Source organism: Cupressus sempervirens, chromosome 9, assembly GCF_028749045.1.
Source record: "Cupressus sempervirens isolate cs-2001-9-10 chromosome 9, ASM2874904v1, whole genome shotgun sequence".
Taxonomy (NCBI): domain Eukaryota; kingdom Viridiplantae; phylum Streptophyta; class Pinopsida; order Cupressales; family Cupressaceae; genus Cupressus; species Cupressus sempervirens.
This window is the reverse complement of record NC_143126.1, coordinates 420,813,749-420,837,288: the sequence shown is the minus strand read 5'-3', so window position 1 is coordinate 420,837,288 and position 23,540 is coordinate 420,813,749. Positions and strand designations below refer to the sequence as shown.

The window sequence follows — 23,540 nt, the reverse complement described above, 5'->3', positions numbered from 1 at the left end:
CTATCATATCTGAAACACTTTATTTTTTTGTCCACTTCATTCTCAAATCCTGCATTAAATATCTTAAATTTCTCGAATGCCTCTAATTTTTTCTTAAAAGTGCAACCCAATTTAATCTAGAGTAATCATCAATTAAAAGTATAAAATATCTCTCACCTTGTAAGCTTCTTGTTTTGGTTGGACCACATAGATAAGTGTGTACTAGGTCTAACAATAGGGTAGATGAAGTTCTCCTACTCTATATGTTTCTCTTGTCTACTTTTCTTCTTGACATCCTTTGCAAATAATATTTTTTTAGTTATGTTAGTGTTATAGAATCTTTAATAGTATATGTTGAGTTAATAATTAACAAATTACTAAATTTTATGTGACACAACCTTTAGTTTTAGTCATAACTTTTATTGAGTTGTTTTAATATTAATCTCTTGTATCTCCATCTAGTTTATACATGTTCTACTATTTTTTCCCAAATGTAATAATAATTTAAAATCTCACAACTATCATCTTGGAATGCAACATTATAGTCATTTTTGCACATCATGTAACACTCAAAATATTATGATATAAACTCTTTGCATAGTAAACATTATCAGTGTTATATTCCATCAAAAGTAATAGAACCAATTTCAACAATCTATGCCCTTTGGTTATCTCCAAACCTAATAGAACCTCCATCATATTTCTCAAGTTTCACAAAATTAATTTTATCATTGGTCATATAATTTGAACATCCATTATCAATCAACCATTTATCTCAATATCTTATAACATGTAGTTTACTTTCAAAGTTATCATTTGATTCTATACAAATGTTAGAGATATCAAGTGCAGGCTTAGTTTTTTCAACAACAAAAATCTTCTTAATTTGATTCATCATCTGATATACTAGAATTTTCATTGATATAATAGGTCTTGTTGTTAATTTTTAAAAAATTTGTCTTGTTACTTTTTTTATACACTTGGTAGCTTAATGATCAATGTTTCCACATCTAAAGCATTGGAGAGGCAACATATCTTTATGTTTTTTTTATAAACTTCTTCAAGTTTTTTTGGAAAGTTTTCCTCTAAATAATTTGAACTATAACTATCTAGATCATATTTTTTCAATTTATATTTAAATGATGTTTCAATTTTATCCTTGTCTTTTTTAAATTTCTTCATCTCAAATGCATTCAACATTTCAAATAGTTGTTCTTTGGTGAATTTACTCAAATCATAAAATTCCTCAATTGTTGAGATATTGCCACCATAGATCTCTAATAAAGTCATTAGAATATTCTCCATAACATATTTATCATTTTGTTGGGGCTTTTTGTTTCTCTTTCTAACCTCTAATTTGGAGAAGTTTTTCGTTGAAGATCTATTTTTGGTTTCTATCTTTGTGGAAGCATGGGTCTAAACTACTAGCATCTTGTGTAAGGGGTTCTTGAGCTCTTTGGTTTCTAGTTTGGGGTGGGGGGAGGGGGGTGGGCATTTTTATTGTTGGAAGAAAATTTTAATAGGTTTTTGGATCCTTATTTTTTTAAGTAGTGGTTAAGGTAAGGTTTTTGAGAGAGGGAACTTTGAAAATCTTTTTCCTTTCTTTCCCCAAATCATATTCAAAATTTCATTTTCTCCATTTCCCTTTTTCTATGTTTTAGGTGTTTGTGGGATCTTGGTGCTAATGGGGTTGGTGGTTGTTGGATGTGAGTATATTAAGTGGTCATGTTTTATTATACTAATTTTTTATTCTCTTTATTTATGACATGGGTTCCCTCTTTCTTATTATCTTCTTATTGTGTAGGTGTTATTTGATCCTTGGATTTTAGAGTGTGGGTTGTGGACAAAAGAGGGCATTTTAAGAGGGAGATCTGTGATTTTATTTCTTTCATCTTCTTCCTCTCTCCATGATGAGAACCTTTTCACCTATTGTATTTCTCTTCAGCACATTCTTGGATCTTGTTTGTAGGGAAGAGGGTTATGGGAGTTTGTGAGTGTTTTCAAAAGGTGAGATTTATTTTTCTCATTTCTTCACAAGTTCTCTTCCTGTTTTGGGATGTTATTTCCTTATATTCTCCACTTGGTATAGGTGGTGGATGCTTTCTAATAGTAGATACTATAGTAATGTTTAAAAGTGGGTGTTTTAACTGGTTATACATTAATGTGCCTATTTTTTCTTCTCTCCTCTTGTGGTTGGGAATCTACAAATTTGTTGGGTTTTTCTATCTTGGTCACTCATTTTCCTATGGAAAATATAGTCCCTATAGAGATGGTCTAGCTATCTATGTCCAAGAAGTTGTAGAATCTCCTTGGTTTGCCTTTTTTAATGATAGTTTCTTTGAGGTAGAATGTAATGGCACATGTGGTATCTCATAGACTTAGAATTTTATCTTTTCAGAGAAAGAAGTTCACAATTTTCATCTCAAGTTTTTGTTGACTTATACTATTGAGGTGCATCTATCTTATGCCGAAAAAAAGGTAGAAGTTGGTGAATGACTCTAGGAGATGCATCTTGAGAGATGTTGTAATCAAATTTTCTATTGCCTTATTCAATTGTATCTTTCTTGTTGACGCTTGGGCTCATAATCATTTTTTTCTAAGAAAATTGGTAGTATAAAGGTTTGGTGGTTTTCAAAGCCTTGTTATGGTTTTGGGAGCCTTTTTAAAATCTAATATGGTTGTGGGAGCTAAGTCAAATCCCATGGTGGTTGTGGGAGCCTTTCAAAATTTCTCAATTTTAACTAGTTTTTAATGACCATTAGTTTAAGCTACATGGAAATGATGGTTTTTGGAGCCATCTTAAACCCAATGTCAAGGTTTGGGGAACCTTTTAGAACCCCAATGGATCCTATTGAATGATAGACTCATTCTATGATGTGAGGCCTTGGCATTTGAGTTATGGTATTTTAGGCATTGTATAGGGTTTCAAGGCCCCTTCAAAATCTTTTTTCCCCTTATCGAAAACATCTTTATCAATCAAAGAGCCTTCTTGATTTTTTACTTCATTTAATGCACTACTAACTATCTAAAATAGCTTAAGATATCTTCACCTTCTTTTTCTCTCAAATTTCATATATGTTCTTATCTATCAACTTCATTGATCATTTGACTCTATCATTTCCTTCATTAATTTATTTCAATTTTTTTGAAACTTCATAAGCAATGCTCAATGAATTAACTTTTGTTAACTAGATCTTTGATAAAGAACTATAGATTGCATACCTTTCTTTTTATTACCTTCATAGGATGGGATCCCAGCTAGAGTATAGGACCATTTTCTAGTACACCATATTTTGTCTCAACAACTTTCTAATTATTCTAACTTGGGAAAATCAGGTAACCTCTCATCAACACTTTCCATAAACTATAGTTAGGTCCATCAAATATAGGAATTGTCAATCTATGCACAATTAGATTTACCCCAAGTTGTTAAGTTCTCCTTCAAGAAACCAATTCACTAATACCAAATGTTGAATATACCAAGAACTAAGAGGTTATTGAATTAGTTGTCATAAAACAATTCTTTTAACCTTATTTGGTCTTGACCAATCTTAAATTTAATTAGATTTAATTAAAATACATATGAACATGAAATCATAAAAGAATGCCATACACAATGAACACTAGATATCTATGTATGGAAAACCAAAGTGCAAAACACCACCCATAATGCTGATTCTAAAATATAAAATACTGATTAAACATATATTTTACAAAGGTTCACTACCAAGATGCTCATTGCAAGTAAGGGTCATTTTTGGTGGGCTTATTATCTAGCTATTACAACCACTAGAAAAAGGTTCATTGCTAAAAGAAGAATGATGAAAGGGAATCCACCATGGAAATAACCATCATCAACAACAATGTCAGAAGAACCTCATTATCTTTTTCCTTTGGTTTCTTACTTTTTCACACTTCACAACATCTAGATTTTTTTTTTCAGATTCACATTCATGAAACACATACACATATATTCAAAGAACAAAACCATAGTTTCTACTTATACCATTCCATGTTTCCATAAATATCTAAGTCAACCAAACATAATTTAAAATGGATCACTATGAGATATTCCCACAATGGAAATAAATAAAATGAAAACCGCATAGAACTTCCTTGACAAAATACACACACTATCCGTTTACCATAATATCCAAAGCAAGAGAATAAAATGTACACATTACCATGGCAAAAATGTTCTAGACCACATTAACTAATTTCCAAATTGGTTTGAACCTAAAGGAGTGTACTACATTATGTTGTAAAATAAACAAGACCAATACAAACATGACCAAAGATAGGTCATCATAGCACAACATTCAAAGCATGCAAATACCAACCATCAAAATATCAAAATGGAACCTCATCCAAACAAAAAGGATATAAACATCAATGAAAACCATTAATGACAACACAAAAACACATCCACACAATAATCTCAATGGTAAGAATTGAGAAATGATATTGGTGCAAACTAGCAAGGGTTATTGCTACTATACTATGATTTTTAGGCTATATTTTTGTCATACTTTTTAAATTTACACAATGAGTGAGATAATATTAGGTTAGGTATCTATTGTATACCTTGCAAGCCTTGTAAACATTGCAACTCACACTTATAATACCTTATATTAAGCCCATTTCTTTATGAAAATATTAAAGGTGCACATTATGTCAATTCCTTATTTTATAAGATTTAAGAGCTTTCTTATATTACAAATTTTCTTTTAAAGCGTGTTATTCTAAGATGCAGATTTATTCTCATTATCTTTATTGCATGAATTCTCTCATATGTTATAGATTGGGTTTTAATTAAAAATCCGCAACTAAGATTTTAGGAGTCCTAAATGAATTCAAAATAGGTATTTGGTACTAGACTAGCTAGAGAAGTTTCTTTTTGTTTCTACCTAAAGTATTTGCATGTTGAAAATCTCATAAATTGAATAATATTATTAGTTTTTATTGCAAGTGCAATCTAAAATTGCTAATATATTTTCTATTTTTTTTTCAAAAGAATAATTTTTGTGCTAAGACTAAGTAAAATGGGTTTCATTGTTCCTTTCATTCTATTTAGTATAAAAGCTAGGTCTAGACCACTAGGGGATGAGGATTTCAGTCACCTTTTGTAGTGAATGCCAAATCTTATACAAAATTAATCAAATTAGAGGTTGGACTATTTCATAAAGTTATAAAAAATGAATATTAAAAATAGTCTACATATACACCTTTTACTTACACATTTAAAAAAATATATAATCTAATAACAAAGTTATAAATGACATCAATTTTCTACCAAAAATAAATGAATTGATATAACCTATATAAACAATTTCTTAATAAGAAAATGTAATGAATATTTTGGAGCATTACTATTTATAAGAAAAAATATAAGTATTGAAAAAATAATCACTCATAAAATAGATTTTGAATTATTAAAGATATTATTATCAAAATAACCCTTGGTCTACTGGTGAAGTTGAAAGGCTCACAAAGAGCCCACCAGAGATAAGGTTGGGATTGTGGCCTAGGCGAAAATGTTGAACCTCCATAAAAAATAAATTAGAATATAACTTAAATTTGATTTTTGTAAATTATAGATCATAATAGGACACATGTTTAGTTAATCAAAATTATGTGTATGCATATTTTATAGAATAGATAATATAATTCTTACTATCAAATTTATTGTTTTACACTCTACTTTGGTCTAATATCTATAATCTCCAAACTTTAAGCAATTCTTAAACAAGTGCCACATAGTGACATGTACTTTGCCTTATTATTCTTAATTGTATTTGTAAGTATTGAATACAAATTGTAATTATGTTAATCAGTTTCTTATCCATACATATAATATTAGCACATATATATTTTTGGGTACGTTTATAAGTATGTGTACGTATATATATATATATATATATATATATATATATATATATATATATATATATATATATATATATATATATATATATATATATATATATATAAGCTGCCCACTTAGATATGTAATGCGTGTATTCCATATACACCTCAAGTATTTATTATATTTTTCATTTTTCATTTTTAGGCTTTTAAGTTGCTAGGGTATTTCTTAGTTGCTTTGATATTTTTACGTATATATATATATATATATATATAGTGTTGCATATACGCATCTATATATATAGATTTACATATATATATATATATATATATATATATATATATATATATATATATATATATATATATATATATATATAATATTTATTTATATATATATATACATATTTATATATCTTTGTTTGTATTCTTGTATATATATATATATATATATATATATATATATATATATATATATACATATATATAACATTTTTTAGCTTTTGTTTGTCTTGGTCTTCGATAATAATTTATTTAAGTCTTATTTTTATTTTTATTTTTAATTTTTAATTTTTAATTTCATTATTCTTTATTCATTTCTTTTCATCTCTTTTTTAACTGTATTTTATTTTATTTTCTTTTATTATTCACCTTTTTCTTGTGTGTTGACTTTGGTTTTAGTCTTTCCCTCTTATTGTCTTGTTTTGTTTTTATATAATTTTATTTATTTATTATGTTTTTTGGTTTAACTTTGGGGTTGGTGCTTTCTTTTCTTTTTCCTGTTCTCCTATATATGGTGAGTCTTTACTAAATCTGCTACTTACTTTATTTGACATCTCCTGCTCTCTCATCCTGATGATGGATCACGTAGTGTGATTCGAAACGTTGATGACAAAAATCTCCACACAATCTAATCCAGAAACTGATTAACATAACTAAGATGGATTGTAGAAATCTGATCGCATTAATTACAAATTGTAATTTTTAAAATAAATTTATAATAAATTTAATTTAATCTAATTCAACTATTAGAAAATCAGAAAAATAATTATTGTGAAAAATGGGAAAAAACCATTTATATAATTAATAAGTTCTCTAAGCATAATTAAAAATGAATAAATAGAATAGTGTAAAAACTCATTATACTCTTATTACCTCATTGGTAGTTGTAAATAAATTTTACTTTGATGCTTTTACATCTTGTAAATACAATTTCATATATAAAATTTCACTTATATATATTCTTTTGATGAAAATAATCTTTACAAAGTACAAAAATTGACCATGTTATTATTATATTTATTTGATTTTTTGTAAATTTGATTAACCAAAACTTATGCACAAGAAACTAAAACTAACACAACTATTAGGTAATAACTTTTATTTTACCTTCAATCAAGGCAAAAATATTGCATTATGGAGAACTACCAAGGGCTCCTATTACACAAAATGAATTGAGCTAATCGTATAATTTATATGAAATATAAAATTTATAAAAGAATAAAAAAACTTTAGAAATATTTTAATTATTCAAAGATCATTACTTGTGATTGATTTTCAAACTAATTAAGTAATTATGCAAATTGAATGCAATAGTACAAGAAAATAACAAAATACATTTTTTGTTTAAAATATTTTATAATTTTTTTTTTCTTCTAATTAATAACAATACCTTACCTTTACAATGAAAATATATCTATTCAAAATACTTAGAATATAATCTTTGACCCTATTCCATATGATATAAAAGTATTTTGATTCCCATTAATTTTATTCACACATAATAAAAACTTGATTCCAAAAAAATTCATTCACACTTTGTCAACTTTAATAAATATCAAAATGACATAAGACAAAATCATGACCACATCACGAATTCTATTAAACCAAATCCTAATTGCTAAGAAACTTATTCACAACCAAAAATAAATAAAAATTTATAATTCTTCACAAAAGGAAAAAAAATTGAGAATAACAAAGGAATTGGATTCTTTTTAAGAGCAGATTCCAAAAAACCGCTCACCTTAATAGTTCCAATTCCATCAGCTTCAGCATTTCTACGCACCGCCATCAACAACCAATCATCTACAAGAAGAGGATGGACACCGGGCCCTACTTTTATCCCCCTCAATGCCCTAATTTGACAAGCCTAGAAAGAGTGAAGACATTTTTCTAAGTCACATTTTTTATATGGATTGCACAACAACTCCTTGTTTTAAGCAACTTCCTCCTCTCATCATCGCAATGAGAATCCCCAATTATAAAACACACCTTATTATATTCATAATCCAACAATTAAAAAATAAAAAATTGTACTAAAGTTTACATGGATGAATTCTCATATTTAATAACCTTAATGTAGTATTTGGAAAAATAAAAATAAAAAATTCTTGTGTTATGGATTAAAAAGTAAAATAAAAAAATTATCACAGCTCAGTTTGTTTTTTGCTATATTATATTGTTTAGCTGAAATATTAGTTGTTAGCATTTATCATTGTTACTTACAATTGATTGCGATATATTTACTTTTATCTCTATTAAAAGTAATAATTAATTTGGCATACAATGATGTCGAGGGAAGAAACTAATGAAGTGGATATTTTAAAATGATTTTATTTAGATCTTTTTAATTGAAAAATCTAAAAAAGCACAAGCAAAGAGGCAACAAGCAATTGCTAGGAAAAAACATACAAAATTTAACTAGTCCCTTTTCTTGGACATAAATTTATGTTTCAATTTTGATAATTTATTTGATTTCATCTTTCATGAGAAATTTGAAGTTGAATTATTTGACACAAGCATAAGGTGTAGGCATGTTTAACTAGTCCCTTTTCTTGGACATAAATTAATGTTTCAGTTTTGATAACTTATTTGATCTCCTCTTTCATGAAAACTTTTAAGTTAAATTATTTGACACAAACATAAGGTGTAGGCATGTTTTATTCATATTTTCTTGTCTATCATAGTTGTTGTCCCCTTAGCTCTAACATAGCTTCACTACAACAAAAGTTACATGCATGATGTTACATTAATAAACACATGTCAATGTTGAACGAAAGACTTTAAACCATGTTAGGGGAAACGACCGAATGGCAGCCTATGCTAACTTCACACACCTATAGTTCCAGTATTTATGGAGCTTTTTGTAGAACTTGTATAGTGTGAGGTGGTGTCGTTTTTAAATGTTCGCCTAGAACCATTATGTTCACCCCCAATAGCCATTGACCAAACAAATAGTACTTGGCTCATTTTTCCTACATTGTTCTACCTGAACGTCTAATTGAAAAAAAAGGAAAAGTTAAACAATAAAAGACATCTGAGAATAATAATGTCTCACTAAAACTCAAGAGAATATTAAGATTGATTGGTTGATAAATGATATAAACACAAATTTACCATTAATCTTTTCAAACAATTTACCTCATTTAAAATAGCTAAATGATCTTAAAGTAAAATTGCAAAATAAACACCCATTAATACGAACCAGAATCAAATCCCAGGGGGCAGACCAGACCATGTTGTCAGTTTTTCAATCGATATATTTAGTGTATGTAGAGTTGCAGGGTGTGAATTAAGTACCTTAGTGTGTGCAGAGTTGCAGGGTTTGTACCATAGATAAGTCACTCAGTGAATTTATGAACAGAAGGGTTAATGCCATGTTATGCGTATGGTTGACCCACACAATGAGCAAGTGTTTTTGTTGTTTGGAGCTCGTTAAGCAGGAAAGAGAGATAAAGATGATGCACGTGGAAGTGGGCCTGCTAGCAGCATCCAGGAAGGTAGGTATGGCGATTCTTTAAGTACACGTCCAATCTCACTGTATATCTTTTAGGGTTTGAGCCTTTCCGACTTCTTTCAATAAGTAAGACAAGTTTATCACATTGTTTCATCCAGCCCCACCTCCCCATCCCCCATTTAGGGTTCATATTGAATTATTTGGCCATTGATATCACTTTTTTAAGGTGGGGATGGGATGAGTGGCGTAGGAAAAAAATGCTGCTGAATAAGAGGTGATGCCCTTGGTGGGCCTCTTGTCTTTTTTGGGTGGCTTTCAGTGGCAATATCCTTACACCATGCTGGAGAATCTTGAAAAGGAGGTGTCCAGTTCTTTCAACTTGGAACATGCTAACTACATAAACGATACGACTCTTATGAAGCACTAAGAAGAGCAAGAGAAGGAAAACAACCGTTTGGACTTTTGGTAGAGGGTCAATCTGTGTTTTACATCTTGACTTATATCACAATGGCCTTCATTCAGGATACTCTTAGCGGGAATTGCAGTGGACTTGATTAGCTCATTCTTGTGGAGTGTGTGCAGATCTCAGGTGAGTCCATTTTGCTTGTATAGGTCATGATATTGCAATCAGATTGTTGATTTTAATTTAGTGATCTAGAAAGTTCAAAAGGAAGAATGTATTGGGTTGTTAGGGCATCTGGGTATGATGCAGGCAGACACAGCTGATATTGCATGAATATATTGAGATTAAAATTCAAGATAAATGCATTAAATCTTTTTTTTCTTTTGCTCTCTTTTTTCTTGATGATGGATCATGTAGTATGATCTGAAACATTAATGTTAGAAACAGTCACACAATTAATCCTAGAAGAAATTTAAACATTTAACATGGATTGTGGAAATCTAACAGATTTAATGGTTAGAGTTTGTTTAAGAGTTTTTTACATGTTTCAAAATCAATAAATACAGTATTGGAATTCTAAACGGACATGTAAATGTATATTTTAGAGTTTTCACCTGTTGCAGAGACATCAGATGCTTCATGTATATGTAGAAAGCTTAGATGGATGGGTAAGGTTCGTTCTCCAGAGAATTAAATTACTGGCAGATATATTGCTTGTATGCATTCAAAGTGTCGATGCATAGGTAGTTATAGCTTATCTTATTATTTTAGAAAACCCAATTTGTATTATGAAGTTACAACACATCTTCTACAGATCAGTTAATATCAAGGGGGAGAAAATTTGAACATAGTATTATGAAGAGAACCCTCTTTTCTGGTTTATCTTTATAAGTGATCATATCATATTGTTGGCATTATTAATACTATCATGTAAGATATCCTCTGTTTGAGTTAATATGAGAGGCTATCATGTTCATAGTGTTCGTCAACGAGTTCTAATCTTTGTCTGTCGTGTCTAAGGTTTCTGCTGTCGGCTTTAGTTATAAACTCATGCCTTACGTTTCAGATCCATCTTCAGGGAATGGAGGAGGAAGCCAATGGCTGATGTTTTAATCTCTAAGACAGTATCAGTAAAGATTTTTTTTTGTTTTCCAATCATCTAGTTAACCCCCAACAAAGGCCTTGACTACTATTTTTTGCCCTATTGATGTTGTGAAATATGCTATAGATGAAGTCTACAGTTCCACGGCTATAAACATTGGTATTGTAACCCAGGAATGTAATTGGTTACCAATCTGAGATCTGGGTACATGTGGGTTTCCATGCATGATACCAAACTATTCATCTTGTTAGATCTGATTCTATATAAAGATTCTATTCTATATAACTGAGTTGCACGGCACTATTAATGTGTGCAATTTTGTTTCTGGGATAAGATTGTGTATGAATTTATAACATCGATGTTAGGATCATATTCCATGATCTATTATCAGAATCATACCCATTTTGCATTCTCCTCTCTTACTCTCTTATTCTGATGATTGATAGATCATAGAATCTGAAACATTGAAATTAAAAAAATTGCACACAATCTTATCCAGAAACAGAATTTGCACATTTCATAGATCTTAGAAATCTTCTTTCATCAATCAGCAATAGTGATGTTAATTTTTTAAACTTGTCTTTGTCTCAATGCCAATAAGATGTGTAATTTACTTTTTCTTTGCAGAATTTGAAGGCCTTGGTGAAATATCTCGAATATCCTGCAACCATGAGTCTGGCATGTTTGTCTTGTCAAAATGTAACGAGAACACACTCTGATCTAAGGAGTTACTCTATTCACTCTCAAGATGAGGAGAAGTGGGGAGTAAGTTGCTGGTCTTCTAACAGGAGAAACCCACAACATCATGATCATCCTGCAGCAGCAGAAGTTATAGTGAAAACAAGAGTAGTTCCAGTGCCGCCGTCATCTTCTGGTGCCAGTAGAAATCCTACAAATCAAGATCCTGTTAGCCCCAGATTAGTAAGGTGTCATGCTGTTCGCAGAGATATCTTCAGGGATTGGCATTTTGAGGACTTCCCAGAGGGAAATAGGCTTTGTTTAACCTAGACTTGTCTGCATCAATATCAGAACACCAAGCTCGGGTTATAGATGTGTTTGTCTATGTTTGGATCTTTAAGTTTGATTTTGAACTTCCGTGCTTATATTATGGTATTTTGAATTGTACATTAAACTGCCTAAATGAACAAGCAACTTAAAAAGTCAAATTATGCAGAATCACCAATTTAGGTATTGGATCTTGAATTCTCTTAGATGAGGAACATGTACTGTACTTTTTACATTGAGAGTAAATGATAATAGTAGTTCTAAGTACTAGTACTGTCATTAACCAGTATAGCTTTTGTGTATATACCATTTTTAATAATATTTATCTTGCCACAGAAAGCATGAATTCCTCTTGGGTAGTGTATAATATTGTCTGAGATTACTATTCCGGGAGGATCAGTTTGGTTTCTGCACGATGGTTTACTGGAATGGCAGAGCATATATATGATATATGCAGATCACTTACCATGATATTTGTTTTCCCTTAAAATACTTTGGAGAATTAGCCTGGATTTGGAGTAGGCATATTTTTGGAACTGCTACTGGAAATTGAAATTGTTTATTACATTTAGCTTTCGAAATCTAGGTTTTAAAAGGATATCATTGACTTATTTTTGTTGTCTATGTATGTCAAGATTCAGTAGTTATTTTTGGTTTAGGTAACATCGGTCTGAATTGGTGTACTGCGTCAGAGAGTATGATGTAGTCTTATATTGCTATCACCAGATATGGAATAGTAGTCATTCAGTCATGTACATTTTATTTGCATCCAGAAATATAAATAATATCTAGACAATTAAATTAAAAAAATACACATTAGGGGAAGAGATCCAGCCGCCAGGGGTTCCAATGACTGACGGTTTCGTGATGTCCTCCAATTATCGCTTTTAAAAAGTCTCAAGAAATGAAAACACTTTTACTAACAGCCGATAACACATGTACTAATAGCCAATTACACATGTTAAAAGCTTTCTTGGTTGTTGATTGGTCCATTTGTACAAAAAGTACTGTTTTTTTTGGTGAGCAACTATTTGAGGTGAATATACCAAGGTATCAGGCAAGTGTCTTAAAATGACACTTTTTGACCATTTCATACTCAAAAGCCTCTACAAAAAGTTCCGTAAATGCCCAAACATTGAAACCTTAGCTTCAAGCTCTTAAGTCACCTAAAGAAAATCAACATAATTCGACTTACAGTTCAAGAGATCTAGACTCACAAAGTTAGCCTGAAGTAGCTGAATCTCTTCCCCTACTAGGGGAAGCGGCCCAGTAGCTGCTCAGGCTAACTTCGTGCACCTACACTTCCTAATTTGTATGACAAAATTTGCCGATTGTTTCGGTGAAACTCTGTAGGTGAGTGAAGAGCTTAAAGCGAACCTTTCGGCTTTCCCGCAATTTACATAACTCTTTATGGAACTCATAGAGTGCGAGGTGGTCTAAAAGTGTCATTTTAAAATGTTCGTCCAGTACCAGCCACCAAGATACCCCAATAGCCGTTATAGTACTTTTGCACAAATAGACCAATCAGCAATTAAGAAAACTAAAAAATGAAAAAAAGCAAATGCTATTGATATTCGTGATGATTTGTTTTGACATGTTTGCTTGCAAATACCAAATTTTTTTAAAGATAGTAATTGGAGAGAAAGATAACAGTTAAGGTGACAGCATTGCCTACATGGACAGCCACCAACTTGTTTCCGCAAACGAACTCTCAGTAAAAGACTAATTGATAATTGAATCATAAACGAAAGTTGATGCTCTGCTCTTCCTTATCTTATTCTTGCGAAGGGTAAATTGGAGGAGGAGAGATGGTATCCGTGTAGTTTTAGCTGGCATGAGTAAGTGGTGATCTGGAAACACATGATTTTAGGAGCAGCCTGGTATTGACAAGGCTGACTGCATTAAAGAGAAAGTTATGAAAGACACTTTTCAGTGGTACGGTGCTATTCATTCTTAAAGACTGACAACTTTCAGAGGCCCCTGTTTTATGATATAAAATAAGTTCCATGCTACTCGCTAATTTCTTGGGTTTCAGGCTGGTCTTTTGGATATTTGCATCTAACCAGGGTTCAAAATTTTAATAAGCTTATCTAAAGGAGGTTTCTCATGGCAACTTGTAATGAGAGATTTTGTTTTGTATTAATATGTAATTTTAAACATATTTTATCATTATTAGATACGATGAAGTTATTGGAAACGTCTAAACTGCAAACTAAAATGCGTGCTTTATGAAGGGGCATTTATTTTTTTGTTTCCTTCACATCTTTATAAAACTTAGATTTTTTTCTTTTCTAATCTTTATAAAAGGTGCATTTTTAGTTTGATGTTTAGATATGGGTAAATTAAGTATAGATTTGAATACAAATTTTGTTTTTAAGGTTTTGTGTGTAGTTTATGAATTGTAATTGTAGCAAGGGAGTGCAATGGAATGTGGACAATAAAAAATCAAAAGATAAATGAAACCTTTATTATGTTTAATTTGGGTGATAGTTTGATATGCGGATGTAATTAACTTTGAAGCTTTATAAACTAATACAATAGCATAGATAGAGTAGATGCATTTATGGTAAATGATATTGATAGATCATTCTGAAGGTGCATATCTAACTTATGTTACCAATTGAAGTGTTTCATGATTGGTATCTCTAAAGCATCTTTTAGATTGATGTATTTGAAGATACATATGCAATATTAAAATCTAAATACCTTAAATTCTACATTTTAGGTTATTAATTGAAGAACAATTTGTATAAATGAAACATGATGTCAACTATAGTACTGAGTGACATCATGAAACTTGCATTAGGATGAGAGAGATCATGAAAATTGATAGTCTATTTTTATGCAAACAAGTACCTAAACATTAAAATAATTATAATAATAACAATTTTGTTTCAAGCTACATCATTACCTATAAATTAACAAATAGTAGATGAAATCAAGAAATAAAAGCAACTAATCCAAGATTTGGCAAGGACAAATGTAGTGCATCTGATTTACTCTATAATAGCCAAGTTGATTAACATTGCAATCACTTTGTTCCTTGTATTGTTGATGACTATCTCTATTTGGGGGTTCCTCTTGTTACAATATTTAGACTAACTGAGAGGGAGAGTGGGGGGGGGGGGGGAGAGGGGGAATCAAATATCCTCAGGTCTAGATGTACCAATTCAACTTTCATTAACTTCAAACAACTTAAACAATCTCATTAAACCACTCGGTTCATATAGTAACTTAACATTATGTTCATTACTTAACTCTATGTTTAGTATATGCTAACTAATAGTGAATGACATGCATCACAAATATAACATTCACACATATATGACACCAAGATTTAACGTGGAAATCCAATTTGGAAAAAATCACGAAGTAACATGCTACCACTTTTCACTCTTGTGAAGTGAGCTCGGTTAAGAGCCAACCTTATTAAAGGTTAGAAAACACATTGTTAGGTGTGACTCTGTTAGAGGATTTAATCACCCTGTTAGGAGTGGCATGTTTAGAGCACTTTGGATAATTCCATTAGAATGTCACCTTAATTAAAGGATTTAAAAATTGACTGTTAGGTTAACCTTGATTAAAGGATTTTGACTACCACAATGGTTAGAAAGTAACAACTAGGCTTTGATCTATTTATATACAACTCACTTTGCAAATTCATATTTCCATTCAACTCATTTGTTGGTTCATTGACTGGACTTCGTTAATATCTCCTTCTCTGATATGCTTAGCAACCCTTCAAGCATTCACACTTCACCAATCCTCTCACTTTACCTCTACTACTCTGTTCTTCATAAGTTCTCCTTAAAATTGTCAATAAATAGTGAACCAACCTTGAAAAATGTCTCTTATGCCTCCTTAAATAGGTAGCTTTAATCTTTTGCTGCTTAAACATTGCCATAGATCCTAATATTAGGTTAGATTCAATAAATCTATCCATCTTTTTGTCCTTCTACTCCTTTCTTGATACTTCTAGAAACTTCTCCTTAAATCCTTGCCTTTGATTGCATAATAAACTCAATTCATGCATTAAATATGCCAACTCATCAATCTTTATCATTCACACATTTTGACTAATTCAAATATTCAACCATGTCGGAATCAAACTCAATTATTTCACAAACTGTAATTTTGTCGACACTCGGTCATCATTGAGTTCTTTTGCTCGACCGTCACTATGTAGCTTGGTCTCTATGTTTTGTCTCACTTGACTTACATTTGCTCACTCGGTCTTCACCACACTTGGTCGCTACTACAATTTCTTCTTCATCTTTCTCAACAATAACTAACACTCATCTAATGCTATTTACTCAACTCTTAAGTTTCTTAATCTTCCGTTCAACTCCTTTATTAACTAACCACATTTCACTGGGCTTTGCTTGTGTTTAACTCAGTACTTATATACTTCATACACTGATTAAACAATACATCATCTTGTCAAAGACTAACTGATCAAGTGCCCATTGTAATGCCAACATACTTGGTCCTAACTCAACTACTTCACTAGTTCATCTAGTTATCTCTCTTTCCAAGTCCTCTTCATCAATCAACTGATATGACACTCTATACTATTAGTAAATGTCTCTCCAGTAGGTTTGACATCGATGACAACATAACAATCGTTCTAATTGTAATTTCCAACAATCTCCCTCTTTGGCATTGATGACAACACCTCTAGTTACCATGCAAATGCAAAAGACATTCTCATGATGTAACAATAACAACTCCCTTTGTGATTTGATACAAATCTTCATAATATCCTTAGTTTCATTTTGATTCTCATCTTGGACTCACTTGCACTTCTCTCTCTATAATACCAATTGTATATTCTTCAATGCTAACACCAATTGTAATACCAACTATATTGACTCCCTCTGTCAGATCTCTTCTTGTAATTCAACTTCAAATTTAGCTTCTAACTCTAGTCACTGGATGGCAACACCTCTAATCATATTCTCCCTTTGATATGTAGCTTGTATGGTAACTGCATACACAATCACCCTCACTCATTCTTATGTAGGATGGTAATTGTACATTATGTAGCTTGTATGGTAACTACACACAATCTCACTCACTCATTCTAATACAGGATGGAAATAGTAGATATCTTCTCCCTCTTTGACAACAATGCCAAAGACATCATACATATCCTCTTCACTTTGTTACTATCTGACTAATATTTTAAGATTACTTTCTCTTTCATGTTTAGCTTGACTCTTTATAGTCTCATATGCTCATGCTTTAGTCCATCTTTTCACAATCTGTAGGGAGCTCCTAAAGTCTGACCTCTTGCATCTATGTGTAAAATATTATGATCATAACATTTGATGCAATGTAGCATCTCTCCTTAGCTTGCTTTAGATAGGGGAATGATCCCTACCTTATCTCTTAGACACTCAAAAGAATTCTTAGGTAATGCCCTAGTGAATATATCAACTATCTGCTCCTTTGTGTTCACATACTCTAATCTTACTTCTTTGTCTTGTACCAACTCTCTCAAGTAATGATACTTGATAGAAATGTGTTTGGTCTTTGTGTGCATCACAAGATTCTTTGATATGTTTATAGCACATGTGTTGTCACAATATATTACAACAGGTTCAATAGTTTCTTCCTTCACACCTTTCAACTATTACTTGATCCACACAATATTAGAACAATTGACTGTTGCAACTATTAGGAATAAGGTGTCTCAACCTTGGATAATTCCTACTCTTAGAATTTGTTTTGTAAATGTTTTTTTTACAATAATGTAATTAAGTGTGAGTGTACATGTCTAGTTGGCATGATGATGTGTTACTCCACTTGCATATGTTAACATCTTGAATTGTGTGTAAGGAGATCATGATTGAAATGGTTATGACAGATTCCTATGACATCTAAGAGCTATCTTTGGAATATTTGATGATGGGTAGACATGTGACAATTGATCATTGAGTACAATACACTCAAGTCTCCATTTAGCACGCGGGGTTCGGGGCATCAGCTTGAATTTTTTTTTGGTTCCTACATTTCTAGAGAATGGTAAAACTCTAATACAATTGTTCTTTGGAAGTTTCCCTAAAATGGAAAGCGCATGATATAAGTGTTATTAAGGTTGCAAATTGGAGAGAGTGAAAAGTGTATTGTTGGTTGCTATTGGATTAGTCTTCTATGTCCTGAAAAAACTTTCATTGCAAGTGTGTTGTAACCTTGTGTTGAAGAAAATACATTGTGCTAGTTTTGGAGGGGTGGGGTTGTTTTACCGAAAGGTTTTTCCCCACTGGTATATCTTTGTGTTTATGTATTTTCTTTCTCTATCTATTTTATGTATTCATAGTTGATTGCAATATTATTGTTTACATAATATCGAATTTGAAATTGTAAGGATTTAATAAGAATTTGCACAATACTTTCCTTAAGGGATTAGTGTAGGAAGCTGTTTTCACACCTGAGTTTCCTTTCAAGTGGTATCAGAGCTTGATCAACTTTTGATCCTAGTTGTTGGGTAGGGTTTTTTGAGCTAATCTCAAGTTGAGTGGGAGTTTTGTGCAGAGCATTCTGAATATTATTTACAAATTGAGATGGCTAGTTCATCATACAAAAAAATGGAGGTGGAAAAATTTAATGGCAATAATTTCGAGTTGTGGAAACTCAAGATGGAAGACTTGCTTGAAGATCGTGATCTATGGGAGGTTGCTTCACTTGATGTGAGACCTGCAAAAATATCTCAAGTAGATTGGGATCTCAAGGATCAGAAGGCTGAGGGTCTCATTAGACTTTGTCTAGTTGATTTAGTTCTCTTGAATGTTCTTGATGAGAAGACTGTAAACAGTTTGTAGACATAGCTTGGGTTTGTGTATCAAGCCAAATCTCTGGTGAACAAGTTGTTCCTGAGGAAGAAGTTGTATTATCTAAGAATAGAAGAAGAAGGATCTGTTATAGATCATCTAAATGCTTTTAATTTACTGATTGCATAGGTGACATCATCTGGTGTCAAGATAGAGGAGGAGAATCGATGTATGACCCTATTATGTTCCTTGGTGGATTCATGGGACCATCTTGTGATGGCTCTTGGAAGTACTTTAGTCACTTTTAGAATGGATGATGTGGTGTCTTCACTATTATTTGAGGAGACGTGGAGAAAGTCTTTAGATCCGGCTAAGGAAGCTCTTGTTGTTCATGGTAGATCCAACAACAGAGGGAAGCAAAATGATAACAAGCCTGGAAAGGTTAGATCCAAATCCCGTGGAAAATCAAAGACTTCTATAAAGTCCAGGGCAAAGTGTTGGAACTATGATAAGACTAGGCACTTCCATAAAGACTATAAAGAGACAAAGAAGAAGAAGAAGGCCTCATATTTAGGTTTAGAAAAATCTCAAGAAGATGACGATGCTTTCATTGCAGCCTTGGTAGTGCATGCATTTGATGATGTGTTGTTGATAGACTCGAGTGCTTCTTTCCACATGACCTCTCATCGAAGCTAGTTTTCAAAGTATGAAGTTTTCGATGGCGGAAAGGTGTACTTGGGCAATGATTCTCACCTAAAGATAGTTGGACAAGGATAGGTCACTATCAAATTCCTTGATGGATGAGTAAAGGGGATCAATAGGGTAATGCACATCCCTGGTTCAGCACGAAACCTATTATTTATAAGTATGCTAAATGATGTAGGTGTGCAAGTTATTTTCTCTAAAGATGGATGTAAGATGATGAGAGGAGCTATGATGCTTGCTGAGGGTACTAGGAGACGTACTCTTTTTTAGCTTGATACATGCATTTCTCAGTGCAATAGTTCTTTTGTTTTAAAAAGAGAGCAGCTATCACTTCATCCCCACCATCTAAATGAGCAATAAAGAAGATCGTGGTTATTGGTTCCAATGATAGTGCAACATGTGTACCTAAGGGTGCAAACACATTGGAAGGCAAGCTTCCTGCAGAAAAGACAATGTTGTGGCATATGAGATTTGGCCACATTAGTGAGAAAGGTCTCAGAACCTTGTAAAGCAAGAACCTCATTGAGGGGTTAAATGATTGTAATTTTGAGTTTGACTTCTGTGAATATTGTGTCTATGGTAAACAAAATTGTGTTTAATTTTGCTCTAGTTCTCACAAATCTTCTAATGTTTTGGATCTTATTCATTCTGATGTATTTGGTCCTGTAAAAGTTCCTTCAATCTCCAAGTCCGTATTTTTTGTATCTTTCATAGATGATTACAGTAGGACATGAATTTATTTCCTGAAAAGTAAGACACAAGTCTTTAGTTGGTTCAAGGAATTTAAAGCCCTTGTAGAGAATCAGACTAGTAAGAAGATTAAGTGTGTGAGAACTAACAATGGCGGTGAGTTTTTCTTAGTAGAGTTCAAATAGTTTTGTAAAGAATGAGGTATTGAGAGGCATAAGACAACTCCTTATACCCCACAAAAAAATGGAGTTGTAGAAAGAATGAATAGGACACTAATGGAGAAGGCTAGGAGTATGCTTAGTGGAGCTAGTCTTGAACAAAGGTTTTGGGTTGAAGCTGTGGTTGTTGCTTGCTATCTGGTTAACATATTTCCTACATTAGCCCTTGTTGGTAAGACACCCATGGAGGTATGGTCTGGTAAGAAGCCTTCAATTAGACATCTTTGTGTTTTTGGTTGTGAAGCTTATGCACATGTTCCAAAGGAGAAAAGATCAAAGTTGAAAAAAAAAGCTATCAAATGTATTTTCATCAGATACAATGTTGTTGTGAAGGGATACAAGCTTTGGGACCCTGTGACTAGTAAGGTTTTCTATAGCAAAAATGTTATTTTTAGAGAGCTAACATCTTCTCCTCTTGTGCTACAACCAGATTAAAAAGAGAAGAAAGAAGATATTGTTCAATTGCCTCTTACCCTTGAGAAGACTGAACAAAAAGACTATGTTGCATCTAATGATGAGGAGAGCTCTAGTAGCTCTGATAGTTCAGAAGAAGAGGAGGAACAACCTCAACCTTAGCCCTTGAGGAGATCGATGAGAGTGAGAAAGCAACCAGAAAGGTTTAGTTATTTTATGTTAGATTCCAATTGTGCCTTTACTTTGATTACTAACACTAATGAGCCTAGATCTATGAAAGAGGCCTTTGATATGGAAGATGCAAATTCCTAGATTGATGGCATGGATGATGAGATGGCTTCATTGGATAAAAACAAAACTTGGGACCTTATACCTTTTCCTAAAGGATGGAAACATATTGGTAGCAAATGGGTGTTCAAGAAGAAATTTTGTGCAAATGGTAGTGTTGAAAGGTACAAAGCTAGATTGGTTGTGAAGAGGTACTCATAGGTAGAGGGAATAGATTATGGTGAAATATTCTCTCTTGTTGCAATGTTGACATCCATTAGATTTATGTTATCTCTTACTGCATCATATGATTTAGAGATAGAACACGTGGATGTGAAGACAACTTTCCTTCATGGTGATTTGGAGGAAGAGATATATATGTCACAGTTAGTGTACTACATTGTTAAAGGTAAAGAATCTTTGGTTTGTAGATTAAAGAAGTCTCTGTATGGTTTAATACAATCTCCTAGGATATGGTACCTTAAGTTTGATGCCTTTGTGTTGTCAATTAGATTTGTAAGATCAAAATCAAATCATTGTTGTTTATTTCGGAGTTGAAAATGATTTCCTTCTTATTGTTGCATTATATGTTGATTGCCTTCAGAAGGGTAAGGGTATGATTTTTGATTTTAAATCTCAGTTGTCAGCACAGTTTGAGATGAAAGATCTTGGGGTAGCAAGGTACATCTTAGGTATGAAAATCAGTAAAGATAGGTCTAACAAAAAACTTTGGTTGAGTCAGAGTAAGTATGTGAAGTCTGTGTTGGACAGGTTCAACGTGGCAGATTGTAGACCATTGTGTGTTCCTATTTCTATGGGAACAAAGTTATCTATAGACGATTGTCCAAAATCTCCTAGTGAGGTGGAGGACATGAGTAGAGTACTTTATGCTAGTGTAGTTGGTAGTCTTATGTATACTATAGTTTGTATTAGACCAAACATTGTCCACACAGTGGGAGTTCTAAGCCAGTTTATGGCTAATCCTAGATGGGTACATCAGGATGCAGTTAAGTGAGTATTTAGGTATTTGAGGGGTACATTAGAGTACTCCATTTGTTATCATGGTAACTCTTCTAGAGCTCCGCATTCAGTTTATATTCGTGGGTTTTTGGATTTAGATTGGGCAGGTGATATTGATAGCAAGAGATCCACCAATGCTTGTGTTCACTATGTTTGGTGGTGCCATCAGTTGGATGAGTAAGCGAAAACCTATGGTTGCTTTGTACACTATAGAAGATAAGTACATGGTTGCTACTCATGCTTGTAAGGAAGCCATTTGGCTTAGGAGATTGTGTTCCAATATTGGTGTTGATGCAAGAAAGATTACCATTTAGTGTGATAGTCAGAGTGCTATTTGCCTTGCAAAGAATCCAACTTTCCTGCCAGAACAAAGCACATTGAAGTGTAGTTTCACTTTGTGAGAGATATGGTGGAAGATGGAAATATAAATTTGGAGAAGGTAGATACTATAAAGAATGTTACAGATACATTGATGAAACCAGTGGGCACAGAGAATTTCATATGGTATTTGGAGTCTATGGGCCTTTTGACCTATAACAGTTAGTTCTTGTTATGTTCTTGTTGCTCTTATAAGGTATTCGACAAGTGGGAGGATGTTATGAATAAGGTGTCTCAACCTTGGATAATTCCTATTCTTATTATTTGATTTGTAAATATTTTTTTTCCAATAATATAATTAAGTGTGAGTGTACATGTCTAGTTGGCATGTTGATGTGTCACTCCACTTGTATGTGTCAGCATCTTGAATTGTGTGTAAGGAGATCACGACTGAAATGGTTATGATGGATTCCTATGACGCATAAGAGTTATCTTTTGAATATTTGATGATGGGTAGACATGTGGCAATTGATCATCGAGTACTATACACTTGAGTCTCCATCTAGCATGTGGGGTTTAGGGCATCAGTCTATTTTTTTTTTTGGGTTCCTACTTTTCTGGAGAATGGTAAAACCCTAATATAGTTGTTCTTTAGAAGTTGCCCTAAAATGGAAAGCACATGATATAAGTGTTTTTAGGGTTGTAGATTGGAGAGAGTGAAAAGTGTGTTGTTGGTTGCTACTAGATTAGTCTTCCGTGTCCTGAAAGAACTTGTGTTGCAAGTGTGTTGTAACCTTTGTGTTGAAGAAAATACATTGTGTAGGTTTTGGAGGGGTGGGGTTGTTTTATCGAAAGATTTTTCCCCACTGGCATATCTTTGTGTTTATGTATTTTCTTTCTCTGTCTATTTTCTATATTCCTAGTTGACTACAATATTATTGTTTACATAATATTGAATCTAAAATTGTAAAGATTTAATAGGAATTTGCACAATAATTTCCTTAAGGAATTAGTGTAGGAAGTTGTTTCCACACCTAAGTTTCTT

General features: G+C 32.4%; 1 protein-coding gene across 1 annotated transcript; it reads left to right on the top strand.

Annotated features, from left to right (window-relative positions):
• Positions 1 to 10,005: 10,005 nt before the first annotated feature.
• Positions 10,006 to 12,357, top strand: LOC149539090 (uncharacterized). The gene is made up of 2 exons (XM_089800441.1): positions 10,006 to 10,169; positions 11,713 to 12,357. The coding sequence occupies exon 2, from the start codon at positions 11,755 to 11,757 to the stop codon at positions 12,091 to 12,093; it is 339 nt and encodes a 112-aa protein (XP_089656567.1). The 5' UTR covers positions 10,006 to 10,169; positions 11,713 to 11,754; the 3' UTR covers positions 12,094 to 12,357.
• Positions 12,358 to 23,540: the final 11,183 nt, after the last annotated feature.

What these genes read in the sequence shown, in the direction of transcription:
- LOC149539090 (XM_089800441.1), top strand. Translation starts at nt 11,755, where the DNA reads ATGAGTCTGGCATGTTTGTCTTGTCAAAATGTAACGAGAACACACTCT.